General features: G+C 33.7%; 5 protein-coding genes across 8 annotated transcripts; 2 read left to right on the top strand and 3 right to left on the bottom strand.

Annotated features, from left to right (window-relative positions):
- Positions 1-2,229: 2,229 nt before the first annotated feature.
- LOC103314692 (HORMA domain-containing protein 1) lies at positions 2,230-6,412 on the bottom strand. Of its 2 annotated transcripts, none has more exons than XR_001574610.2 (9): positions 6,278-6,412; positions 3,739-3,990; positions 3,462-3,687; positions 3,259-3,410; positions 3,065-3,202; positions 2,911-3,004; positions 2,615-2,858; positions 2,449-2,551; positions 2,230-2,402 (listed from the first exon to the last, which is right to left on the bottom strand). XR_001574610.2 is itself a non-coding variant. In XM_008201317.3 (9 exons), the coding sequence occupies exons 1-9, from the start codon at positions 6,314-6,316 to the stop codon at positions 2,315-2,317; spliced, it is 1,347 nt and encodes a 448-aa protein (XP_008199539.3). In that variant the 5' UTR covers positions 6,317-6,412; the 3' UTR covers positions 2,230-2,314. The 2 variants fall into 2 exon arrangements, 1 of the variants encoding a protein (XP_008199539.3); XM_008201317.3 differs by having other exon boundaries at positions 2,449-2,562.
- A 23-nt stretch (positions 6,413-6,435) lies between these two features.
- LOC658539 (gastrula zinc finger protein XlCGF49.1) lies at positions 6,436-10,583 on the bottom strand. 2 transcript variants are annotated; one of them, XM_964921.4, is made up of 2 exons: positions 10,442-10,583; positions 6,436-7,688 (listed from the first exon to the last, which is right to left on the bottom strand). In XM_964921.4, exon 2 carries the CDS (start codon positions 7,241-7,243, stop codon positions 6,626-6,628), a length of 618 nt encoding a protein of 205 aa, XP_970014.2. In that variant the 5' UTR covers positions 7,244-7,688; positions 10,442-10,583; the 3' UTR covers positions 6,436-6,625. The 2 variants fall into 2 exon arrangements, with proteins under 2 accessions (XP_970014.2, XP_064216016.1); XM_064359946.1 differs by lacking the exon at positions 10,442-10,583 and adding an exon at positions 10,353-10,422.
- Positions 10,131-11,207, top strand: Mesh1 (Metazoan SpoT homolog-1). 2 transcript variants are annotated; one of them, XM_064359956.1, is made up of 2 exons: positions 10,131-10,324; positions 10,666-11,207. In XM_064359956.1, the coding sequence occupies exon 2, from the start codon at positions 10,668-10,670 to the stop codon at positions 11,205-11,207; it is 540 nt and encodes a 179-aa protein (XP_064216026.1). In that variant the 5' UTR covers positions 10,131-10,324; positions 10,666-10,667. The 2 variants fall into 2 exon arrangements, with proteins under 2 accessions (XP_064216026.1, XP_064216028.1); XM_064359958.1 differs by lacking the exon at positions 10,131-10,324 and adding an exon at positions 10,427-10,543.
- Positions 11,204-11,637, top strand: LOC103314691 (uncharacterized protein). The gene has a single exon (XM_008201315.3). It carries the CDS (start codon positions 11,204-11,206, stop codon positions 11,621-11,623), a length of 420 nt encoding a protein of 139 aa, XP_008199537.1. The 3' UTR covers positions 11,624-11,637.
- A 2,118-nt stretch (positions 11,638-13,755) lies between these two features.
- On the bottom strand, positions 13,756-19,130 carry LOC658384 (uncharacterized protein). Its single transcript, XM_964778.5, has 7 exons — positions 18,596-19,130; positions 18,265-18,549; positions 18,052-18,212; positions 17,798-17,933; positions 17,544-17,749; positions 14,247-14,974; positions 13,756-14,198 (listed from the first exon to the last, which is right to left on the bottom strand). The coding sequence occupies exons 1-7, from the start codon at positions 18,809-18,811 to the stop codon at positions 14,068-14,070; spliced, it is 1,863 nt and encodes a 620-aa protein (XP_969871.3). The 5' UTR covers positions 18,812-19,130; the 3' UTR covers positions 13,756-14,067.
- Between the last annotated feature and the right edge of the window lie 2,872 nt (positions 19,131-22,002).

Genomic DNA, 22,002 nt, shown 5'->3' with positions numbered 1-22,002 from the left:
GGATTAAATTTATGTTTGAATCACAGTAATTACTTCGTTTGTGACAACGACACAACGGTAGGACGCGAATCAAGGGGCTGTATGTGTCTACGGAATGGGCTGGCTCTAGAATTTGCTACATTTTGGGTCCAATTTCTTTTATCTGGACCACTTTTTTTCTATTTATTAAAAAAAAATATATAAGTTGAAGTCCAATTATGGATCAAAAGATTCTAGGTGGGGTCGCAACTTTTTTTATTCTTAATTCACCTAAAAATGCAGTAAAACCGGTCTGCGGTTGTCCCATGAGTGATATGGCTCCTGCAAATATCCCTTTTAAATAACTATTAGGGGCCATGCCATTTGCGGGACTGCGCTGCACTGATGAGCCCCAACAAGGGCGAAACCGGCCAAAAAATTGCAATGGGAATGAAGACGGCGAATCTGTATTTTTTCTTGTCAGAAAATGGATTAAATGTTAAAATTACTAATTCTGTTTTATTAACTTTCCCAATTTCTCTAAAATTTTTGAAATAAGATTCGTATCAGGATCACAGGAACGCAAAGAGGTAAAAAATTTCAAGACCTCTTTGGGTTCCTGTGATCCTGCTACAAAATCAATTTTTAAAATTGAGCAAAACTATTTTATTTCAACGTAAACTACCAAAATTTTTTTCAATATTAAAAATTTTTATAAAAATGTTTAAAAGTGCGAGAAAATTGTGTTAATGTGAAACAATTTCGCAAAATTTTAAAAATGGATTTCGTATCAGGATCACAGGAACGCAAAAGGGTAATGAGAAAAAATATATAACTCAAAATACACGCCTATGTATAATTGGTTGCATGCAAACGCCGCTAAAAATTTCGTGACCTCTTTGCGTTCCTATGATCCTGATACGAAATCCATTTTTAAAATTTTGCGAAATTGTTTCACATTAACACAATTTTCTCGCACTTTTAAAAATTTTTATAAAAATTTAAGAAAATCTGCAATTCACAAAATGCGAAATATCTTCGTTCCTGTAGGAGATAGAGGGGTGGTTCTGCCCTTTTGGAAACCATACCGCCCCGTAGTATTTTTCCCGGGCTATCGAATAGGCTAGGTCCCGTTCCCGTATCTCTATCAGGAACCGAAATAGCATTGCACATTTTTAAATCGGGAATCGAAGTAGATGACGTAATAGTGCTCCAAAAGTTACATGTGCATGCAAAATCTCAAGTTGCTACGATAACAGGAAGTGCCCCAAAATTAACTCGCAAAATATGTTTCCAAATAAATCGCATTAAATAAAGACTTTTAACAAAAAAGCTGAAGTTTTTTATTAGAGTTTTTATTCAATTTGCTTTGTTTGTTGTCTTTCGGAATTATAAATATTTTGAACTTAAATTTGAGACACTTTCTGTTATCGTAGCAACTTGAAATTTTGCATGCACACGTAACTTTTGGAGCACTATTACGTCATCTACTCCGATTCCCGATTTAAAAATGTGCAATGCTATTTCGATTCCTGAGGGAGATACGGGAACGGGACCTAGTCCATTCGATAGCCCAGGAAAAATACTACGGGGCAGTAGGGTTTTCAAAAGGGCAGAACCACCCCTCTATCTCTAACAGGAACGGAGATATTTCATGTTTTCTAAATTGCATTTCGTTAAATTTAATTCGGTTTTTAAAATCGTTTTTATTTATTTTTTATTTATACTGTTAAATTTACACTGTAAATTTTAAATTAGTTGCGCCATCTTTGCATCAAATGCCTAAAGATAGCTTTGTAAAAACCTGGAAAAAAAAAATAGTACTATTTATGTTTCAAATTTTAAGTAAACAGATTACAGAAATCTGTAAATTTTTAAAAACATTTGATAGTGGTAACGATTTAAAACTGATAAACAGTTGTAATGTTTACAATAAAAACACAACATTGTTATTGTTTAAACAGTTTTATTTAAATTATTTGTAGAATTACACACTAAAAACAATTTTTAAATTTTCTAAAGATAGGCAAGCCATATGCGCTTTGTTGTATTGCTGACTGCATTTTGTTAGGCAGAGACACCTAGAAGGCAATAGCTAAACTAACAATTAGTGTAGTAGATCACTGTATTTGCAATCAATTTTTCGAATTTTTCAGTCTTATTTGTATTTTTTATAAGTAAAATTTGTCACAAACATTTGATTTTGGGCAAAATCGACACTTGTTTGGACAGCGTAACGAATTTATTACAAAAACAATATCCACAACATAATCAAATTAACATTTTCTATTTCTAGGTTTACAACTTTTAATAAATTATAACAATTAACACAAAAATTAAATTACTCCCTTAATGTTTATATTTGTTTACGTAAATCTGGTTTCTTGTGGTGAAACTTGAACAAGGTCTTCAACACGTTCATGTTTTGAATGACAAGTTCATTTCTGAAAAAGTTAGGTAAAAACACAGCGTCACATTAAATTTACTTACCCTTCAATCGTAAAAACATTATGAGTTTCGATATTTCTCCTTATTTGATTAAACAATGGCTTATTAAGACTTTCCGGTATTTTACCATATTTGTAAATCACAGCTACAAAGAACCTGTAAATTTGATACTATAGTGTAAAAATAAAAATATAATTTTTGTACCAACCTGACTTTGTAGACCGTCTTCGTTTTGCGAACATCTTTTGGATCCACTATACTATCGACTTCGTCTCGGCAGTTAATACAGGAAAATGTTCCTCCAATAAAACTTTTATCCAAATAGCCTTGACAAGGTGCATGATACATCACTTTGCAAATACTGCACTCTACTTTATCAAGAGAACAATCATCTAAAGCTGGTATTCCACACTGACAATTAACCGGAGCATCTTCATTATCACTCGAAATATCTGGCAATTGTAGAAAACAAACACTAAATCAGTTAAATAACAGGTAACTTACCAATGTATTCAGATACGTGAGATATGTACGTATCATCGAACCGCTTTTTATTTGTTGAATTCGGTTTATTAAACTCTGGCTCCGACAAGTCTTCCTAAAAGTAAGTATTATACAACATCAATATCTCTAAGCAAGATTTAAAATGTTTAAATACAGTCAACAATCCACCATCAACAGCAACAATGACACTAGAATCTGTGTTCAATTCTTTGTTCTCATCCTCAGTTAAATTTAATTGAAAATCGTTGTTATCATCATCAGGTGTACGCTTATTGGTAGTATTTGTATTGAACTAAAAAAAATATTCAATAATCGCAAAAAATGCATTTTTCGACCAAAATAACTCACCACCTGTCCTCTTCCCCTGCATCTAAGTTTGTGAAAACCGGTAAAAAGAGTTCCGATCACAATCGAATTTCCCTCAGTGCCGAGTTTCTCAATCAACGCTTCCGACTGGGAAATATTACGAAAACCTGGAGGTTCGTATTCATCAGGAGTATCTGAAAATTTAACACAAATAACTACAATTTCGCTCAAATTTTCGTACCAACCGTCAAAGTACGAAAATTCAACTTTGACTTGTATCTCAGTGTTCAATTTCTCGAGCCTTTCCAAGTCTTGTAAAGTTTTCAGCAAATCGCAAGTGTTTTCAGTTAAGTCTTCACTTTGGACTTGTGTGCGACTGTCTTTATCGGTGTGATATTTTAGAGAAAACTTGTAATTTTCTAAAATGTCGCCTGAAGCCACGTCGATGAAGAATAAATAAAACTCCTTCAACTGAAAAATAGTTGTTTCGCGTCGTTTCATTTACTCGTATTTTATACTCACGTAGTTTTTCTCCAAAGCGTCCTTGCAAGCAGTCATGTAACTGTGATACTCGCGGATGAAAGGATTCTTCGATTTTGATTTGAACGATTTGTAAGTGACGTTGTTAAAAGCCTTTGTGATATATTCCTTCTCGTCAATGTTGAGGCGATGATACAAAATATTTATTACAGATGCTCTGAGCATCACATTTATGTATCTCTTGGACATTGTGTACGACTTAACGGCCTGTTTCACGTTACTATTTGTAAGAGTCTAAAAAAACACTTTTTAAAGACAGGTGCTCACAAAGCTAACAAAATTTTTGCTGCAAAGTTTGCTAAATGTACCATGCAATTATTTGAATATATAATTAGAGTAGGCGTTAACAACTATTTGTGAACGAAAAACTAGTGTAAACTGATGAGGGGAAAAATATATTCTGATTAAATATTACCCTTTGAAATTTTATTGTTAGACTCTTCAGCTTGATTATTTGATTATTAAAGCCTACTCTAATTATACATTCAAATGACCACATGATACATTTGTGCGATAATATCTCAAAAACTAATAATCAGACAGAATTCAGCATTTGCAATTAAGTGGAAACATAATAGTCTTATCTCTATGTAATTTTTTTTAGGAAAAAAATGCCAGTATAGGCGGTATGTGTGTCATGTGTCACGTGTAAATATTGTAGCTTGATGAAAATTTAATAAAAAAATCGAAATGTCGAGAAAAATATAAATTTTAATTACAACCAACGAATCTTTTCCGGACATATTTTCAAACTAAACGCTCATCTCTATGCGACCATTATAGTTTTTGAGATATAAGATATAATAAACAGTTTTCACAGACTCACTTTGTATACAGACTGAACCGACAGTAATAAACAAATTTCATACCTTCAGATCATTTTTCAAAAAAAAAATCCTCAAACAGATTCATTTTATTTTTGTGAATGCCACATTTTTGACTTCATATCAACATTTTTGACGTCATTTGTCATTTTTAAACAACCAACATTTTTGTTTAGTGTTTGATAGTGTACTACTTTATTTTTTGGTAAGTATAAAAAAATAAGAAAATAAAGTGAAAAATCAAAAAAGAATATACTGAAATAAAAAAATCGTTAACATAAAAAGTCGTTATTTATTTTCTTTTGTGTTTAGGTTTCATGTTATGTATATGTTGAAATGTTAATAATTTGAAAAAAAAAAAAAAAAACAATTGCCTCATATAAAATAAGTAAAAACAAAATTAAATAAAAATAAGTGTGATATTATCAATAATAATTTTTAATTTTAATTTGTTTTTTTATTTTTTTAGTAAATAAAACTAATTTGTTATAAAAACAAAATAAAAAAACTTCACTAGAAATTTTTTTTTGTAATTTTCTTCTTGCATTTTGCATATGATAGTAAAATAAAAGTCCTTCATTATTGCTAATGTTGTTCTAAAACTACAATGCTTAAATAATGTTTTCGAGAAAAAAATTCTTATAAAAATTTTTGCTAAAACTAAAATTTATTTAACTTATTTGAATTTTTTATATTTACTTCATTATTTTTTGAGACTAACAACATTTTTTAAAGATTTTTATCACAAAACAACTTTAAGTATCGCTTATATTGTTCTCAGATGACACAGGAAATAACAGTTTTTGCCGATACTTAATAGTAAAATGTAAAAATGAACGAATAAGTTAATTAAAAACACTTAATTTAATTTAATTTATAATTAAATCAGAAAGTAAAAAAATTCACAAGAAAAGGTTTATTTAAAATATCACATTCCTTGAACTCTGCGTTAAGTGAATACCTAGTCCTTTGTTGTATTCGATAATCAAAAGTTTGCAAAGCCTTCTAAAGTTTTCAAAATTGTCAATTGTCAAAATTCAAGGCTAGTATGATTTTTTCAAAATGGTTAACAAATAATAATAATAACAGTTTTTTCAAAAGAAACGACTCTATTTTCTTAGATTTCACAGATAAAAAATTGACATACGTCAAAAACTATGACAATTAAGTACTAACAACAGGAGTACATTTTACTCGGTTTCTAACGGTGAATTCAAAAATGCAATAAAAATAGGTGGTTCCTATTTAAAATTTCAAAGTTAGTGCCAATTTCTTATCGTTCCAAAAGTTCAACCATTTCGAAAATAATTTAGTTGAAATCAGAATGGTCGATTTGGATCGAATATAAAATTTTAAAGTTTAACTTATATTAGAAGTAAAAAAGTTTATAATGCAGATCCTAAAAAAAATCAGCTTGTACAGCGCCATCTACTGGCAACGCTTTGAAATGGTTCCAACATATTTGCAAGCCGGAATTGCATTTTGGCGTAAGACAGGAACACTGTTTGAGGATTTTTTTGAAAAATGACTAATAATAGATAACAATTGATGCATTACTTTTGGTTTGGTCTGTGAAAAACCACTCGCAAAACCAACATTTCATCACTTGCGACAACTCGCAAATACGAACAAGTTTGGTAAAAACGATACAATAAAACACATTACAAATAACGAAAAACATGTTTCAAAACACTTACCAACGAAACAACCCCATCTTTCACCCTTGTAGCGGTCATTTTTCCACTTTTTACGAACTTAAACTCGCGTCACAATAATTGAAAACAATTGAAAATCGAAATCAAAAATGGAACCCAACAGCGCGCCAACCCAAGAAAAAAAAAATAAATAACTGGTGAAAATTCCATTTTAAATTTTAATTGTGATATTATAATAAAAATCGTTCCAATTACTATTTGGAAAATAAAACTTTAGTACGATGAGTACAAAAACAATGCGCTTGAATTTGATTTGATGACAGGTGCAAACCGTGTATAACTGGTTGCATAAAATTCAAAGTTTGATCCTTTATTTTACTAATAAATTAATCACTGCCCCCCTGAATGCGTGTTCATATGCGTCCTCAAACAATGCGCTTGTATGAATCCCTTCCCGCACACCTCACACACATGGGGCGTCTCCCCCGTGTGTATCCGCTTATGCACCCGCAAGTTCGTCCCCCTTGTGAACCGCCTCCCGCACACTTCACACTCAAAATTCTTATCCCCTGTGTGTATCAACATGTGCCTCTTCCTCTCCGAACTGAACGTAAATTTCTTCGCACAAACCGAGCACTCAAACGGCCTCGCCCCCGAGTGCCTCTTCCTGTGATTCCGCAAGGCCCCCTTTCGACTAAACGCGGCCCCACACTCGGGGCACACAAAATCCTTCCGGTCTGAATGCCCCGCTTCGTGCGACCGCAACGCCGATTGCTGTGTGAACCCCCGACCGCACGTGGAACACGTGTAGGGCCTCTCGCCCGTGTGGAGTCTTCGGTGCACTGACAAGTTGCCCCGCAGCACAAAAGACATGCCGCAGATCTCGCACGTGTGCTTCTTCACCCCCGAGTGCACTTGCACGTGCAGGCGCAGGTTGGCCTTCTTGAAGAAGGATTTCGAGCAGAGGGAACACTTGAACGATTTTAAATGCGAGTGTGTTTGTTCCATATGTTTGGAGAGGTTGCTAGGGCTGCTGGGCTCAAAGGGGCAAAAAGGTGCAAGTTTTGGGGGGCGCAGTGTGGCGTTTTTTGTGTTTGAGCATACTGGTGCGGTACTGGAAGACTTTGGAGCAGATGGGGCAAGTGCGGGGTGTGGTGGTGTCGCCTCGGTTGTGCGTTTTGAGATGGTTTGAGAGGGATTTTTTTGAGGCGAAGGTTTCGTCACAGCTGTGACACGAGTGTTTTGTTTTGAAGTTTTTTTCTATTTCGATTTTTATTGTCTCGGTGTTTGATGGTTCAACAGTTGGGGGCGTTTTTTTCGACGTGATTTTTTGCACAAGTGTTTGTAAATATTTATCAGATGTTTCACACTGAGTTTTAAATAAGTGCGATTTAATTGCCGCATCTTTGCAATTTTCGCATATCCTTTGAGGAAACTCGTCTTGTTCAGATATCTGCAAAGAAAATTAATTTTCATTGGTTTGGCATTTTCCAAGTTATTAAATTATCATAGCCAATTGAGTAATCATTTATTTCTTGACAAATTAAAATAAATATCACAGCAAATATGTTTTTTTTTTGACGTAAAATCTCGTGCTGAATTTCCCAATAAGGTTTGTTTCGTCTAAACCCACATTAAAATTATTGGTGGGTCTAATAATGATCGGAAGTCGGTATCAACTTCCTTATTTTGAATGGAAAGCTATAGTTTTTAATACTTTTTAGGATTAGCAGTTATTTTACAATAGTTTTTACAAGCTTTCCCTGTACCTAAATTTGACCGTTTAAGAAATATTAACGGTTTTTAATTTTTTTTTTTGAATTTACACCTTGCATTTCAAAAATCGATAACTCTGCAGTTTTTAAAAATTTAAAAATATTTTTTAGTTCATTTGAAAGAGGAAGCCTAGATCTTTTCTTTGGTGTTTTCAAATTTCTAAAAATGAATAACAAACCCCAAATGTTAAAAGTTAAGTTTTCAGAACTTTAAGCACCCACAGCTTTTTCAAATAAAATACCACAAGTTTTATTATTTTAATAAATCGTAGAGAATTAAATTCTACATCGATCAGTATTAGCATTCGGGTTTTTACAAGGTAATAGATAATTTCAAGCACGTTTTGATGCTTTTTTGGTTGTATAGAGGATAAATTGAAAAGTCTCCGGCCTAGCCTAGATAGGATGCAAATTTGGCAGATTTTATTATGGCATTATATTCTTTCATATTTTATTAGTCGTGCCTTGGAATATCAAAAACATCGGTCAAATAATAATTATTTGCCAGTTGTTTGAATTCGATGTAGTTTGGTGTTTGTGCGCAATGGAGCAAACTGAGATTCGTGCAGTGATCAAATATTTTTTTATTAAAGGGCTATCCTCAAAGGATATAAAATCTGAACTGGACAATACATTGGGCGACTCTTCTCCTTCTTACACGACAATTAAAACTTGGGTCGCGGACTTTAAACGTGGTCGTAAAAGCACGGAAGATGCACCACGTTCAGGACGACCAAAAACCGCTACGTGCAAAGAAATTGTAGAAAAAGTCCATAAAATTGTCTTGAATGATCGCCGGTCAAAATTGGTAGAGATAGCAGAAGCTGTGGGCATTTCAACGGAGCGGGTACATTACATCCTAACTGAAGTGTTGGATATGAGAAAGTTATCTGCGCGATGGGTGCCGCGACTGCTCACACCAGAGCAAAAATTGATTAGAAAAATGATTTCTGAGGAGTGTTTGGCCCGCTTACAACACAATCCGGTGGATTTTTTACGAAGATTTATAACTGTAGATGAGACGTGGATTCACCATTATTCACCCGAAACCAAACAGCAGTCTAAACAATGGACTGCAAAGGGGGAACCCGTTCCGAAGAAAGCGAAAACACTTCGGTCGGCCGGAAAAGTCAGTATTGGGATGCTAAGGGTATTCTTTTCATAGATTATTTGGAAAAAGGAAAAACAATCAACGGCCCATATTATGCTTCCCTGCTGGACCAGCTAAAACAAAAAATCCAAGAAAAACGCCCTAGCTAGGCCGGAGACTTTTCAATTTATCCTCGTAGTTTCGAAAAAAAAACTCAATAAAATGTTATTTTTTTACGTTTCAAAGCGCCGATTGCTACGAAACTATTAAAGCTATCAAAAAAGTACCAAGTACTATTAGAATCGGCTTAAACAACTCTACAAAATGGCATAGGTTTCACGTTTCAAAGCGATTTTAATCGGTTTTGAGACACTTTCAAAATCGGTGTTCTTAATTTTTCATTTTTTTTATTTTCTCAATAACGGTAAAACTTTTCGGAACAGTCAAACTATTTTCATGTAAGCCTATGTAAAATGATCCGGGGAATCGATTGGGGTTGAGAAAATCGCCAAATTCAAAATAATTTTTTAAATTATGACTTTTTTTCCAATTTATCTATTTTTGCTGTAAATTTCGCGGAAACTATTAGTCGGAGAACAATGACCTTTTTCAAAAAATATAGACAATTAACAGAGCTTTCCATCGATAATCAATTTATTGCACAGTAAATGCTCCGGGTAACGGAAATTGGACAAAATTCTCGCAAAAATAGTAAAAATTAATATGTTAAAATCAAACTCACTGGCGTTTTCTTGTATTTTTAAAAACTTTAGTAGGTTTTAAAGGCTTCGAAAAGCTTATAAAACTTTGCTATGAGTTTTAAAAATTAAGTTTTTGTTTTTTTTTTAAAGTAATTTTAGACAAAAAAATTTCAAAAACTCAAATGAACATAAAAACTATCCTATGTGTAACACGTAAAATGAACCGTAGAATTCGCTGGAATAAACCGTTTTGCTCTAGGACGTTTGGTTTTTGAATTGTAAAGGATTTTATTAATATTTATTTTTTTAACTCTAAATTTGATTGACAGGTGGGTCACGTGATATCTGTCACATGTTTAGAGGTTAAATTCCACCTTTTATCTCAAGTATTGACAAAAAAAGGATTTACTCAACAAATTCAGACTCCTAAAAACTAAAAAAATGTCTTAATAAACTTTTAATTAGCCCTGATATCATACAAACAACACTTTGCCTGCACCGAAGCACAACTGAAATTATCTCGGTAAGTTAAAAAAAATCAATCAGCTTACAACATAAAGCCCGTGAAGTCTTTAATAACTCGGTAAACTACCAAATATGGCTTGAATTACATTCAAATGACACAAAACAAGCATCTTACCTGTACTGAAGCACAATCCTGAATTATCTCAATGAGTGTTAAACTCCTCTCGCCGACTTGTACAGACTTCGAAAGCGCGTTAAATTCGGCACAAATACCGAGGCAAGTCCTACATCGTCTCTCAATATCAGCAAAAATATTTTCAAAATTGTTTAAATCGCAATGCGCCATCTTGCCCAAACGTCAAAATGTACCATAACCTCAATAAATAAATTATTTTTTAGTGATGACAAACATTGCCGGGGATTTACTAAAGTGTGTCAACTTCGCCGCCGAGAAACACAAAGACCAGCGACGCAAGAACCCCTCAAAGACGCCCTACATCAACCACCCCATTGGAGTGGCCTACATCCTCACACACGAGGCCGAAATCGACGATCTTGAAGTGCTGCAAGCCGCTCTCTTACACGACACTGTCGAAGACACAGCCACGACTTTCGAGGAGATCGAGCAAGTGTTCGGGAGGCGAGTCCGTGACATTGTCGAGGAGGTAACCGATGATAAAAGTCTGCCGAAGGAAGAGCGCAAAAGACTACAAATCGAGCACGCCCCAGGTGCCTCACACCAGGCCAAACTCGTGAAACTCGCCGACAAATTGTACAATTTGCGAGACTTGGAGAACTCTGCCCCGGAAGGCTGGAGCGAGCAACGGATCCAGGAGTACTTCACCTGGAGCAGCAAAGTCGTGGCGGGGCTGAGGGGCACGAACCCGGCCCTGGAACGCAGCCTCGACCAGGTTTTCCGACGGAATCGCGTCCAAATATGAAAGAAGTCAAGCACCACAAACAGCAAAGTCTTTGCCAAACCAGGCCTGCTTACAGACAAGGCCGGCGACTTACTGCTGTGAAAACTTACACCATCGCGAACGAATCGCGACATTTATTCGTCTACGGTGTCCCTAAAATCGATCTTTTCAGCGAACTCAAAGCCCTCTGTGCCAAACAGGGGAAGTTAGCAAAGTTTCATCTAGTCGCAGACCACAAAACTGAAATTTTCACCGAATGTTTCCACGTGGTCTACGACAAGTTTGAAGTGGCAAGGAAGGCCAAAAGACTGCTTGATAATAAGTCGTTCTATGGAGGGATCCTCCACGTGTGCTACGCCCCCGAGTACGAATCTGTGGACGAAACTAGGGCCAAGTTGTTGTTAAGGAGGCAAAGTATTTTAGATTATAAAGGATAAGTTATTATTTTCAACTGTTTTTTTTTTTATTTCCCTATGACAAAAAATTAGAGAGACTGAATAATAAATCATAAAATATAAATCGCATAATTGCACAATAAAATAAATGACTAGTTAAAATACAGTCAGCGAATTATAAGTTGCCAATAACTATACTTGAATGAGTAGTTGTCAGGCAATAAACAATAAAAACAGTGCGAATTTCGTGGCCTTCTGCAAAAAATGACCAAGTCAAAATTAATTCAGTAGGCTGAATTAAAAGTGAATTCGAGATTAGGACGTGAATCTGCGCATATGACTGGCTGAATTTGGCCACGTGATTAGTTAATAGGGTGTTTGATTGCCAGATTGGTGATTTAATAACTCTTTTATCAACCAGCCCTGAAAGTTGTTTTCTGTAAATACACTTTTAGTGAGAAATTTAATAAAACAAAAAACATTTATGTGTTGTGGGAATCTGTATGTTTATAGTTTTCCAAAAAATATGGTCATACTAATGTCCACCGTTACAATAACTGTGCTGTACAAAGCTATGTCTTTAAATACATCGTTCTTCACGTCAGGTCAGGTCAGGTCAAAAATGATCACTTTGAAAATCAATTTAAGTTTCTAAAATAATAAAAAATTATAGTTTAAATTACAAATATGTACTATTCATCCCTAAAATTAAAATAAAATGTGTACAATTGCAAACAGTTTTTAGTAGAAAAACAATTACAGGTATCGAATTAACTTTTTCAATTAAATTAAGTAAACTACGGTGTTATGTATTTTTTATTTTATTAAAGGTAGACAATGCATAATTTTATTGTCTGTTCCTTTTTGATTTATGGACGAGTAAAAGAATTTTTTCCTAAAGTTTAACTATACCAGTTTTTATCTCTTCTAAAAAGACGATACAATGGTCTTATTCGAAATTGTTTTGTTCATTTCAAATATTTTTTAAAACAGGAAACCATAGGAAATTTAATTTTTAGTAATAATATTATTTCTTTTGGAATTACGACTATAGACTGTGGAGTTTTTTGCTTTAAACTTACAAGTTTGGTTACTTAAAAAATTATAGTCAACGAGTGAAAATGAGCCTGAATAAATTTGAAACGCAACTAAACATGCATTTTCATTACTTTTTAGATTCTTGTTTTAATTTTTTTAATAAAAAATATAATAAATAATGCATAAATTTGACGGAAAGTTCAAAATTTGTCAGTTTCTGTCATACCTAAGTATTAAAAAAATATATTTGAATGACGAAAAGATAGATATGCTCTTAATTTACGGTGAATGCCAAAAAACCCGTCTTTATTAACAATGTTTTCCTGAAAGAAAAGCACCTGCATACACCATTTTTAAAAGACTAGAAAAAGTTTCTTCAGAGAAAACTGGCCATTTGCGAAAAAAAAAAAACTCGAGGACGAACAGCTACCGGTGTTAACAATTGAATGGAATAGTGTGGACCATTTAACTCCGAAACAATAATGCGTGTTAAAACATCCTTTTACCAAACACGTGACAGAAACGAGGGACAAAACTGCATTTATTGCATTTATTATAAATAAAAAATGTTTGATTCTTTCAATCTTATTTTATGTATTTTGGGTTGCGTTTCAATTTTTTCAGGCTCATTATCACTCATGGACCACCTGTATGGAATTTACCAAAAAGAGGTTAGATGGATTAAAGAGATTTTACTTGTAATTAATAAGTGTCGATATTAAAAAGACGAAACACATAATTAAAAAAAAAAACAAATTAAAAATATAACTTAATTGTGGGGGTCAAATTTATCAAGGGATTCCAAATTTTATAAAATAGATTTTAATTATAGAGAATCTGCTTTTTTATTAAAAAAGTATAAAACTAATGTTCGATTTTCAATGTTGGAAGAAAATAAAGATTGTGGGCTCCCACATACCAATACTTCTGTATAGACTGCAATTAAGATTAACAATTGCTGATACATTTAAACGTAGACTGTTTCAAAAGGTAGGCTTTTCAATGTATTTTTTTTATTTTACAATAAAGTATATAAAGTGAACATATAGTCATTCGTTATTCGCACCAAAGATACTACAGTCATTTCGTACAAACAAATAGACAGTATATTAATTGAGAAGTCTCAAAATTCGTACAACGCTCTAAATATCCGAGTAAACATTTCCCGCCATTTACGGTCATTGTTTTCAACCTAGCCCTTACGCTAAATTCAATTCCGAATAGAGTCTGATTTCACTCCAAAACATGCAAATGCGTCTTTGCCATTTCCTCTTAAGATCTTTAAAGAAATAATTACTAATGTGTATTTAAATGAAAATAAGCATGAAAAGGTATCAATAAATGTAAAAAATCATTTTTTTAAGGCCAGTTTGGCCACTTTTTACAGTAAGCCCACGATTTGTTTATGACAACTCAAATATAATCATTAACAAGATAACTGACTCACTTTAGACGATTTCCCAATCCGCTAACGAATTATCAGTCAGCGACGTATCATTTTTCGGAATTACTTCCGGTTCGGTTTTAACATTTAGACGAATATCGGCCAACTTCCAGTCATTCGGAATGTTTAAACATACTGAAAATAACAAAAATAAGGGAGAAAACTCGACTTATTTGGACTTACCAGGAGGTGCTTCGTTGTGTACTATTTGTTTTTTACTACTTTGTGGTGGGCTAGAATCTTTTACAACTTCATCACTAATTTCTGGAATGTGTTCGGGATTACTTGAAGTTGGTTCATTGATTAAATCATCATCACAGCTCTCATTATTCTCTTGTAATTGATCTAATGATATCTTAATCGTATCTAGACTCAGCATATCGGCAAGAATTCGCTCTTTGTATTCGATATCGTTTTGTATAGACTCTGGACTCCTCAAATCGGGTAAAACCCCGACCGAACTCAAAGTCATCAGAGTCGGTTTGATCCCTTCCTTCTCCTCTGAACTATTCGAACTCAAACTACTCATACTCGCACACATGCGCTTTCGGTGCTTATTACTTTGCCTGTACAGGATTTTCTCCTCGAATTGTTGTCGTCCGATATCATTGAATTTTTTCTCAATTTCGGGATTCGCACGTGTTTTTATGGGCGATTCCTTCGCTTCCTCGGCGTTCATTATGAGAGATTCGTCAGTGTGGATGTTAACATCCGGGAGGATATTTCCGGTTTGGAGCTTAGTTGTGATATCTTTAAGCGATGTTGTGATCGGAAGAAACATACTAGCGACAGGCGAAGCAGAGTTTTGATCACAATCGAGGATTTGTTCCGGTTTATAGGAGATTCGGACGACACTTCGGTCCTCTTCCAGAATGAAAATCTCGTCTTTGTGGGTCGCCACACCCAAAACACTGTTAATTTATTCAATTTTTAACACAATCACTTATCGTGGAAAGGCCTAGCCGTATAATATCTGTTTCAAAACTATAAAAACAATGTTTAGTGTGTTTTCTTGGTCACATAAACTTTTAATTTATGACTTTGACCCCAAAAAAATGTAAGCGTGCTGTTGCCATTTTTTAGTTTTGAAACAGTAAGTATGCATGGACAAAATGCCCCAATCCAACGTTTATTTTCGTAGGTATGTCAGCGTTATAACATTTTGGCACAAAAACTTTTGGAAAAATTTCAAATCGCCAGCCTCTCCATAACTGAAATACATGGGCACCAACCCGTAACTAATTTTGTTTCTCAATAACTAATAAAGGTATTTAAATAATTTCAAGGCAAACTTGTAGAGCATTTAGAGCTTGATTACATATATTTTTCTTTGATTTATACACACTGATCCAGAAATACTGAGTCTGTCATTGCAACCGAATTCGATTTTTCTTGACAATTATTTGACGTACAACCCCACAAAAATGTTAAATTGTTGTTAACTGGAAGCGTACTCCATTGGTATCCTTAAAAATGTAAGTCCAGTGTTGCCAACAGACTCAGTATTTCTGGATCAGTCTGTACATTTATTCTAAAAACTCAAAAAAAAAATTTTTTTAATTGGGGGTAACTTTTTTCATCAACTTCTTGAGTGCCACCTACCAAAAAAATTAAGGACAATTCCCTATCACTGGGCTTTGATACTCATAACAACACACAAGAATCATATGCATGTCTCGATTTTGTAAGTTAAGTCTTCTGTCGTACGCGACTTCTTTTAGACGCCGGCATTAGAACATTATATCCCTGTATTTTCAATTTCCATAAACAGGAAAAATTGTATGACATAATGGAACTGGTGTTAAATTTAGTGCCATGAAAATCCATCAGTTAGAAGAGAAAATTAGTTTAGAAATAGAATATACAGCGCAAAATTCCTTATTAAAAAAAACCGTATCTTACTCCTTAAAAACTGTCGATAGTACTCCACTTTTTAAGTAAACAAATAACTCAAATAAGCCTAAGTATTGTATCTCAAAAATTTACTATCTACTTTATTTATTTTTTGAACACAAACCCAATTTCACAGCAATTCTCATCTGGGAATGACCACATTCTGGTTGAAACAAGTCGTGTTTTTTTAATAAAAATTGGCTGTGTTGGAGTTAAAACTGAATTTATCTGATAATACAACTAGACGTACTTAATTGTTTTCTCTATGCATGTGATTTTTTTTTTAAACTTCTCCAAACAATCATTTATGATAATTGTGAGTTATTATATTTAATTAAGTGGCTGCAAATGTTGCCACTTGAAAATCCAGCAATTTTTCCAAGTAAAATACCCTATATTTTTCTTTACTAAATGAAAAAAAATCTAAATTCTACAACGCTGTGCATTAACAAATACGAAAATTAAAATTTCTTTTTCAATCCCTAAAATTTTAATTAAATGTCCGAATACTTTCGCTAGAGAAATTTCACGAGTAAAGTCTTAGTAGCAAAAAGATGAGCGCAAATTTAGTTAAAATTATCCATAATAATATCTAGAGTACATTCTAATTTGTCGAAAATTGAAAACACACAAATTCAAAATTAATCACTACCATCGAGAAAAACAGTCTAAGTATTCTAAATAACACTATTCGTAAAAAATGTTTTTTATTATCAAGAAGGTTATCACTGTTCTCTCTCTACTCTCTACGTCTTTTGGAAAATGATAAAAAATCAAAGTAAGTTTTTATGACCAGCTAATCACACATACATAGGTTATTTTTTTATTTTGAATCTTGAAGTCAACCTTCAATTTTTCAATTTTTGAATGAAGATATAAATCAACGAAAATATACAGCGTCTATGCAAAATAGCACATAAGCTCTCTGGTACATTATTAGTTTAGGCAACGTTTCAGGAAACCAGGAATGTAATAAAATCTATCGTCATTTTTATCGAATTTACAAATACAAAATTGTTTGGTAAAATCGGCATCATCATCAGTACTTGAGTGTTTTCGCACCTACCTGTATTTTCATTTTCGTGGAGTTGTTACAGTTGTAACTACAGAATTTTTTTACTATTATGTTACCAGATCAATTCTTTAGCTTTCAGGATACAAAATTCACAGATTTTTGAATTTAATGTTGAATAAATAATTTTCACTTTCGTTGACGAGGAAAAGTAGAGGAGCTTGGTCTCCTATTTTAATGATTAGATCTCTTATTTAAACTATATATGTATTACATTAGCTATTAATGGTTTGAAGTGCACAAATCATTTATAACAACTAACTTTTAGAGAAAATGCGACGTTGGCATTTCTATAGTTTTTAAACAGTTAAGGGTTGGTATACTTGTATTCCAGTTATTGGAGGAGTTAGTTTTTAAGCCAAAAGGATTATTATTGCTAACTTAGCTGAAAATAAATGCTGGGGCATCTAGCTCATGTATATACAGATAGACCCTTTCATTACCCTCTATCTAACCTCGAGGCTGTGCCTTATTGAGGCAACAAGGTAATAAAAAAATCCCAAATAAGTAATTACCTGCGAAAATGGCTCATGGTTGAAATAATTGTCATTTGTTCCGGATCTAGGACATAAATCACGTCATTATTGTAAGTTAGAATTAAATTTTCACTAAACGGAAGCAGGACACCAAATGAGGGTTCCTTTAACGGCTTGAGCATTTTTAAATTCCGCGAAATCGGGTTAATTATTGGCACTTCTGAGCATTCTTTTTTCAACAGATCCTACAAAACTTTCAGTTTAATTCCTATTCAATTGTGCGAAAATACAACCTTAAATAAGAGAGTTTTATTGACATTACCGTCACAATCAGCCACCCATATTCGAAGCCCCGGCCTCGTGCAATATAAAACCGCATCGGTAGTTTTAGGGCCGTTTTGATGAATTAGTCCTCCGAAAGGGCCTAAACTATAACAAGCTTCAAGTGATGAAAATTCATTACGTTTAATGACGTCAGTTTCCCTTCACCTGGCGGTTACTATGGGGCCAGGTGAAGCGAAACTGCAACAAGTAAGCTGTGCATTACATTTTCCTGTCTTTCTTGCCCACTTGACACACTTTCCACTTGTCCAGTCTTTGGCAAATGATACTTCTGTAAGTTGTTGAGACTAGGAGTCGTTGTTGGCTGTAACTGAGTTGGATTACTTGATACGATTCGTTTAGAATTTCCGCTGATTTACAAATGTGCTAAAATGTATGATTTGAGATAAATTAACAATAAATGTTACAAAAACCTTACCATATAGAAGTCAATTTCTGTTAAAACAATGCATCCGTTTTTATCACCTGAGAAGAGTTTCATTCCGTTTTTGGACCACTCGAGCGCCGTCACTGGACTTTTGTGCAAGTCAGAAACCGTAAACCTCTCCACTTGCTTACTTTTCGGCTTCAAATTATCCGGAATCGAGTCAGGGTGCGATTTAGGAATTTGAAAAATATTAATACACCCATCAGTGCTCCCACAAGCCACCATAAAATCAACAGTTGATATGATCCGAACCACAGTTATTTGTACGTTTTGTTTCTAGCAAAAATGCATTAATATGAATCAACTAAGAAGAAATAAATACCTCACAACGAAGTCGTTGCAAATCCTTCTTTTTCCTATCGTACCAATAGACGAGACCCACGTTCGTCCCCAACGCCAGAAATTCGGGCAAAACGTCCAAACAGGTCAACTTCACGTCTTGAGTGAACAACCCGTTCTGGACTTTTGTAGGCAACTTGCTGAACAAGTCAGTCAAGGGGGCCCACTCTTTCAAATTGTTGTACTCACAAAGGGCCATTGTGCCGAAACGTGCCGCGCCGGCATAACAATAAACAAAACAAACAGCACGGCTTATCTCAATTACAAAAACGGAATTTTTAGAAATAAAATATTCCGTGATTTTTTGACAATGACAGTTCTCACATCATGTCGGTGAAGACAGCACTGTGAACATTACAGTCGACCAGACAATTGCTGCGCGCATTGAGCTAGCACCATTTCCCCTCATTCAGCCAAGTTCACACCAGGAAAATTATAAAATAATCGTAAATCATTATAAAAACATCAATAAGCTGTTACCCTGACTTGCATATCATATTTGTAGAACATCTCCTGGCCATTCTAATGTGTTTCTATTACAAATTAAAACTCAACTGCATTTAATTTCTGCATTTTTTATTCTCATATTCAAGCAATGCAAACTGTTTTTTTTCACCCCCTTTATAGCCTTCAATTTTTTTATTTTTGCAGGAGATTAAGCCTTTCGATAGGGCCTTCGACTGTAAAAAAATCATGTTCGGACAAACACCCCTTGGGACCCTAATAAATTTTTAAAGATTCTTTAAAATTTCCCAATTTCGCAAACGCAAACTTTATCTTTAAAAATACATTACATTTGCCCCCGAAGAGCAAATCATTTAATACAGGAAAGAAGGAAAATAGTAAAAATAATGAATTAGAATTTTGCAAAATGCTCTTATAGAAAAGTTGTTGTACTTTATGTTTTATTACGTGGTAAACTTAACACACCTTAACATGCCCTTTGTAAACAATTAAACGCCCTTATTCATCAAAATGTCTAACATGAAAAGTTCATTTTTGCCCTTTATACATTTCAATAAATCACACTGAAGTTTATGTCGTTGACTCAAAGATAGATTTATCTGCCCATAACATATTCAATAATAATTAATAACGCTCTAAAAGAGCAGAAACGGACACAAAATCCATAAAAATGAAAGATTTGACATTTCCAAATGATAACATAACCCTACTTTTAAAACCGAATTTTCTGGAGACCTAAAATTAACAAAATTTGTGGCGAAATCACTAATTTTCACACCAAAATTTCACATCACTGGTTCGTTTGCACAAATGAAAAGAGGAAAATAGTGAAAATAATGAATAAGAATTTTGCCAAATCCTTTTTATAGAAAAAAGGTTGTACTTAATGTTGTATTATGTGGTAAACTTAACACACCTTAACATGCCCTTTATAAATGGAAACATGCCCTTTCTCATCAACGAAATGTTCATTTTTGCCTTTTATACATTTCAATAAATCACACTAAAGTTGATGTCGTTGACTCAAAGATAAATTTATCTGCCCATAACATATTCAATAATAATTAATAGCGCTCTGAAAGAGCAGAAAAGCACACAAAATCCATTAAAGTTAAAATTTAACACTTCAGAAGAGAGCATAATTCTACTTTCTTAACTTTTGTTTTTATCTGGCAGCACATAAATTTTTGATACAAGGTATATATTTCTGCCCTAAATCACGCTCTGAAAGAGCAGAAATAAAGACAGAATTCGTAAAAGTGTAAAATTTTACATTTCCAGGTAACAACATAACCCCACTTTTCGAATAAACCGAATTTTCAACAAAACAAACCAAACAAACAATTTGTGGCTATACGATCCCACTAATTTTCGCACCAAAATTTCACATTGCCAGTTTCTCTTTAAATAAAAACATGCACTTTTATTTTTCTATTAACTGCATGCGAAACTTTTAAAATTCTAGACGTTTATGGACAAATACATTTGTCATAATTAATTTTTCTAGATCAATACTGTTCTATTTTTAATAATTCTGTGTATGAAGGTTTCTACATTGACGAATTGTCCAGTGAATATTTCTGGTAATGATCTGTTTTAGATTTATCTGACGTCACATCCGTGACGTGTCACGAGGTTAGGTGTGCGGCGCAGGCGGCGAGAGCGCTTCAGTCGACAGCGAGCAGCGGCACGGGTCAGATCGGGAGCGGGAGCGAGAGGCGAGAGTAGAGGCGAGGCGAGGCGAGGCGAAGCGAGGCGAAGCGGGGTGAGTTGAGGCGGTTTATTTAAATTATTGTGTATTGTGCCGTTTCGTTCAATTTATTCAGTTTGTTACTTGCCGTTGTTGCGAACGGACGTGTGCTCAAGCTAATCTAAATTTTCCGGTTTAAATTTTAAATTCGGTGACTAGTGATCGCGTTTGAGTGACACATTTTAAATTCAGTAACTATAAATAAAATAAAAGACTCAAATAATTTAGCGGCGCGTACTGATTTTGTCTTTAATTTCAATCGATGAAAGTCACTTGCTCTAAATTTAATGCTAACATTTTTTTTTTGGTTTCATTTTCATTATTATTTTTTTTTAATGCTACAAACGGTAGCCAACGTGGAAGCGATATGAAGGTAGGTGTATTTTATTGCTGTGTCGTATTTATTTATTTCACAAACCAATATTTCCTTAAAATTATTGCAATTACAATGTTCTGTACACCGGCTCTAAATATGGTGTTGAAAAGTCAAAGTTTAAGTGACATATTTTAAATTCAATAACTATAAATAAAATAAAACACTGAAATAATTTAATGCCACGTATTAATTTTGTCTTTAATTTCAATCAATGAAAGTGGCTTGCTCTAAATTTAATGCAAATAAAGCTTTTTTTATTGGCGTTGTTTTAATTTTTTTTTAATGCTACAAACGGTAGCCAACGTGGAAGCGATATGAAGGTAGGTCCATTTTATTGTTGTGTCGTATTTATTTATTTATTTCACAAATCAATAATTTCATAAAATTTAATTGCAATTACAATGTTGTGTACACCGGCTCTAAATACGGTGTTGAAAAGTCATAGTTTGAGTGACACGTTTTAAATTCAGTAACTATAAATGAAATCAGACACTCAAACAATTTATTGCCACGTAATAATTTTGACTTTAATTTCAATGAATGAAAGTGGCTTGCTCAAAATTTAAAGCAAATAAACATTTTTTTTGGTTTAATTTTTATTATTATTATTATTTTTAATGCTACAAACGGTAGCCAACGTGGAAGCGATATGAAGGTACGTCCATTTTATTGTTGTGTCGTATTTATTTATTTATTTCACAAATCAATAATTTCATAAAATTTAATTGCAATTACAATGTTGTGTACACCGGCTCTAAATACGGTGTTGAAAAGTCATAGTTTGAGTGACACGTTTTAA

Source organism: Tribolium castaneum, chromosome 1 (genome assembly GCF_031307605.1).
Source record: "Tribolium castaneum strain GA2 chromosome 1, icTriCast1.1, whole genome shotgun sequence".
In the NCBI taxonomy this organism is placed as follows: Eukaryota; Metazoa; Arthropoda; class Insecta; order Coleoptera; family Tenebrionidae; genus Tribolium; species Tribolium castaneum.
Note: the sequence above shows the minus strand (reverse complement) of the source record. Positions and strands in the feature narration are given on the sequence as shown.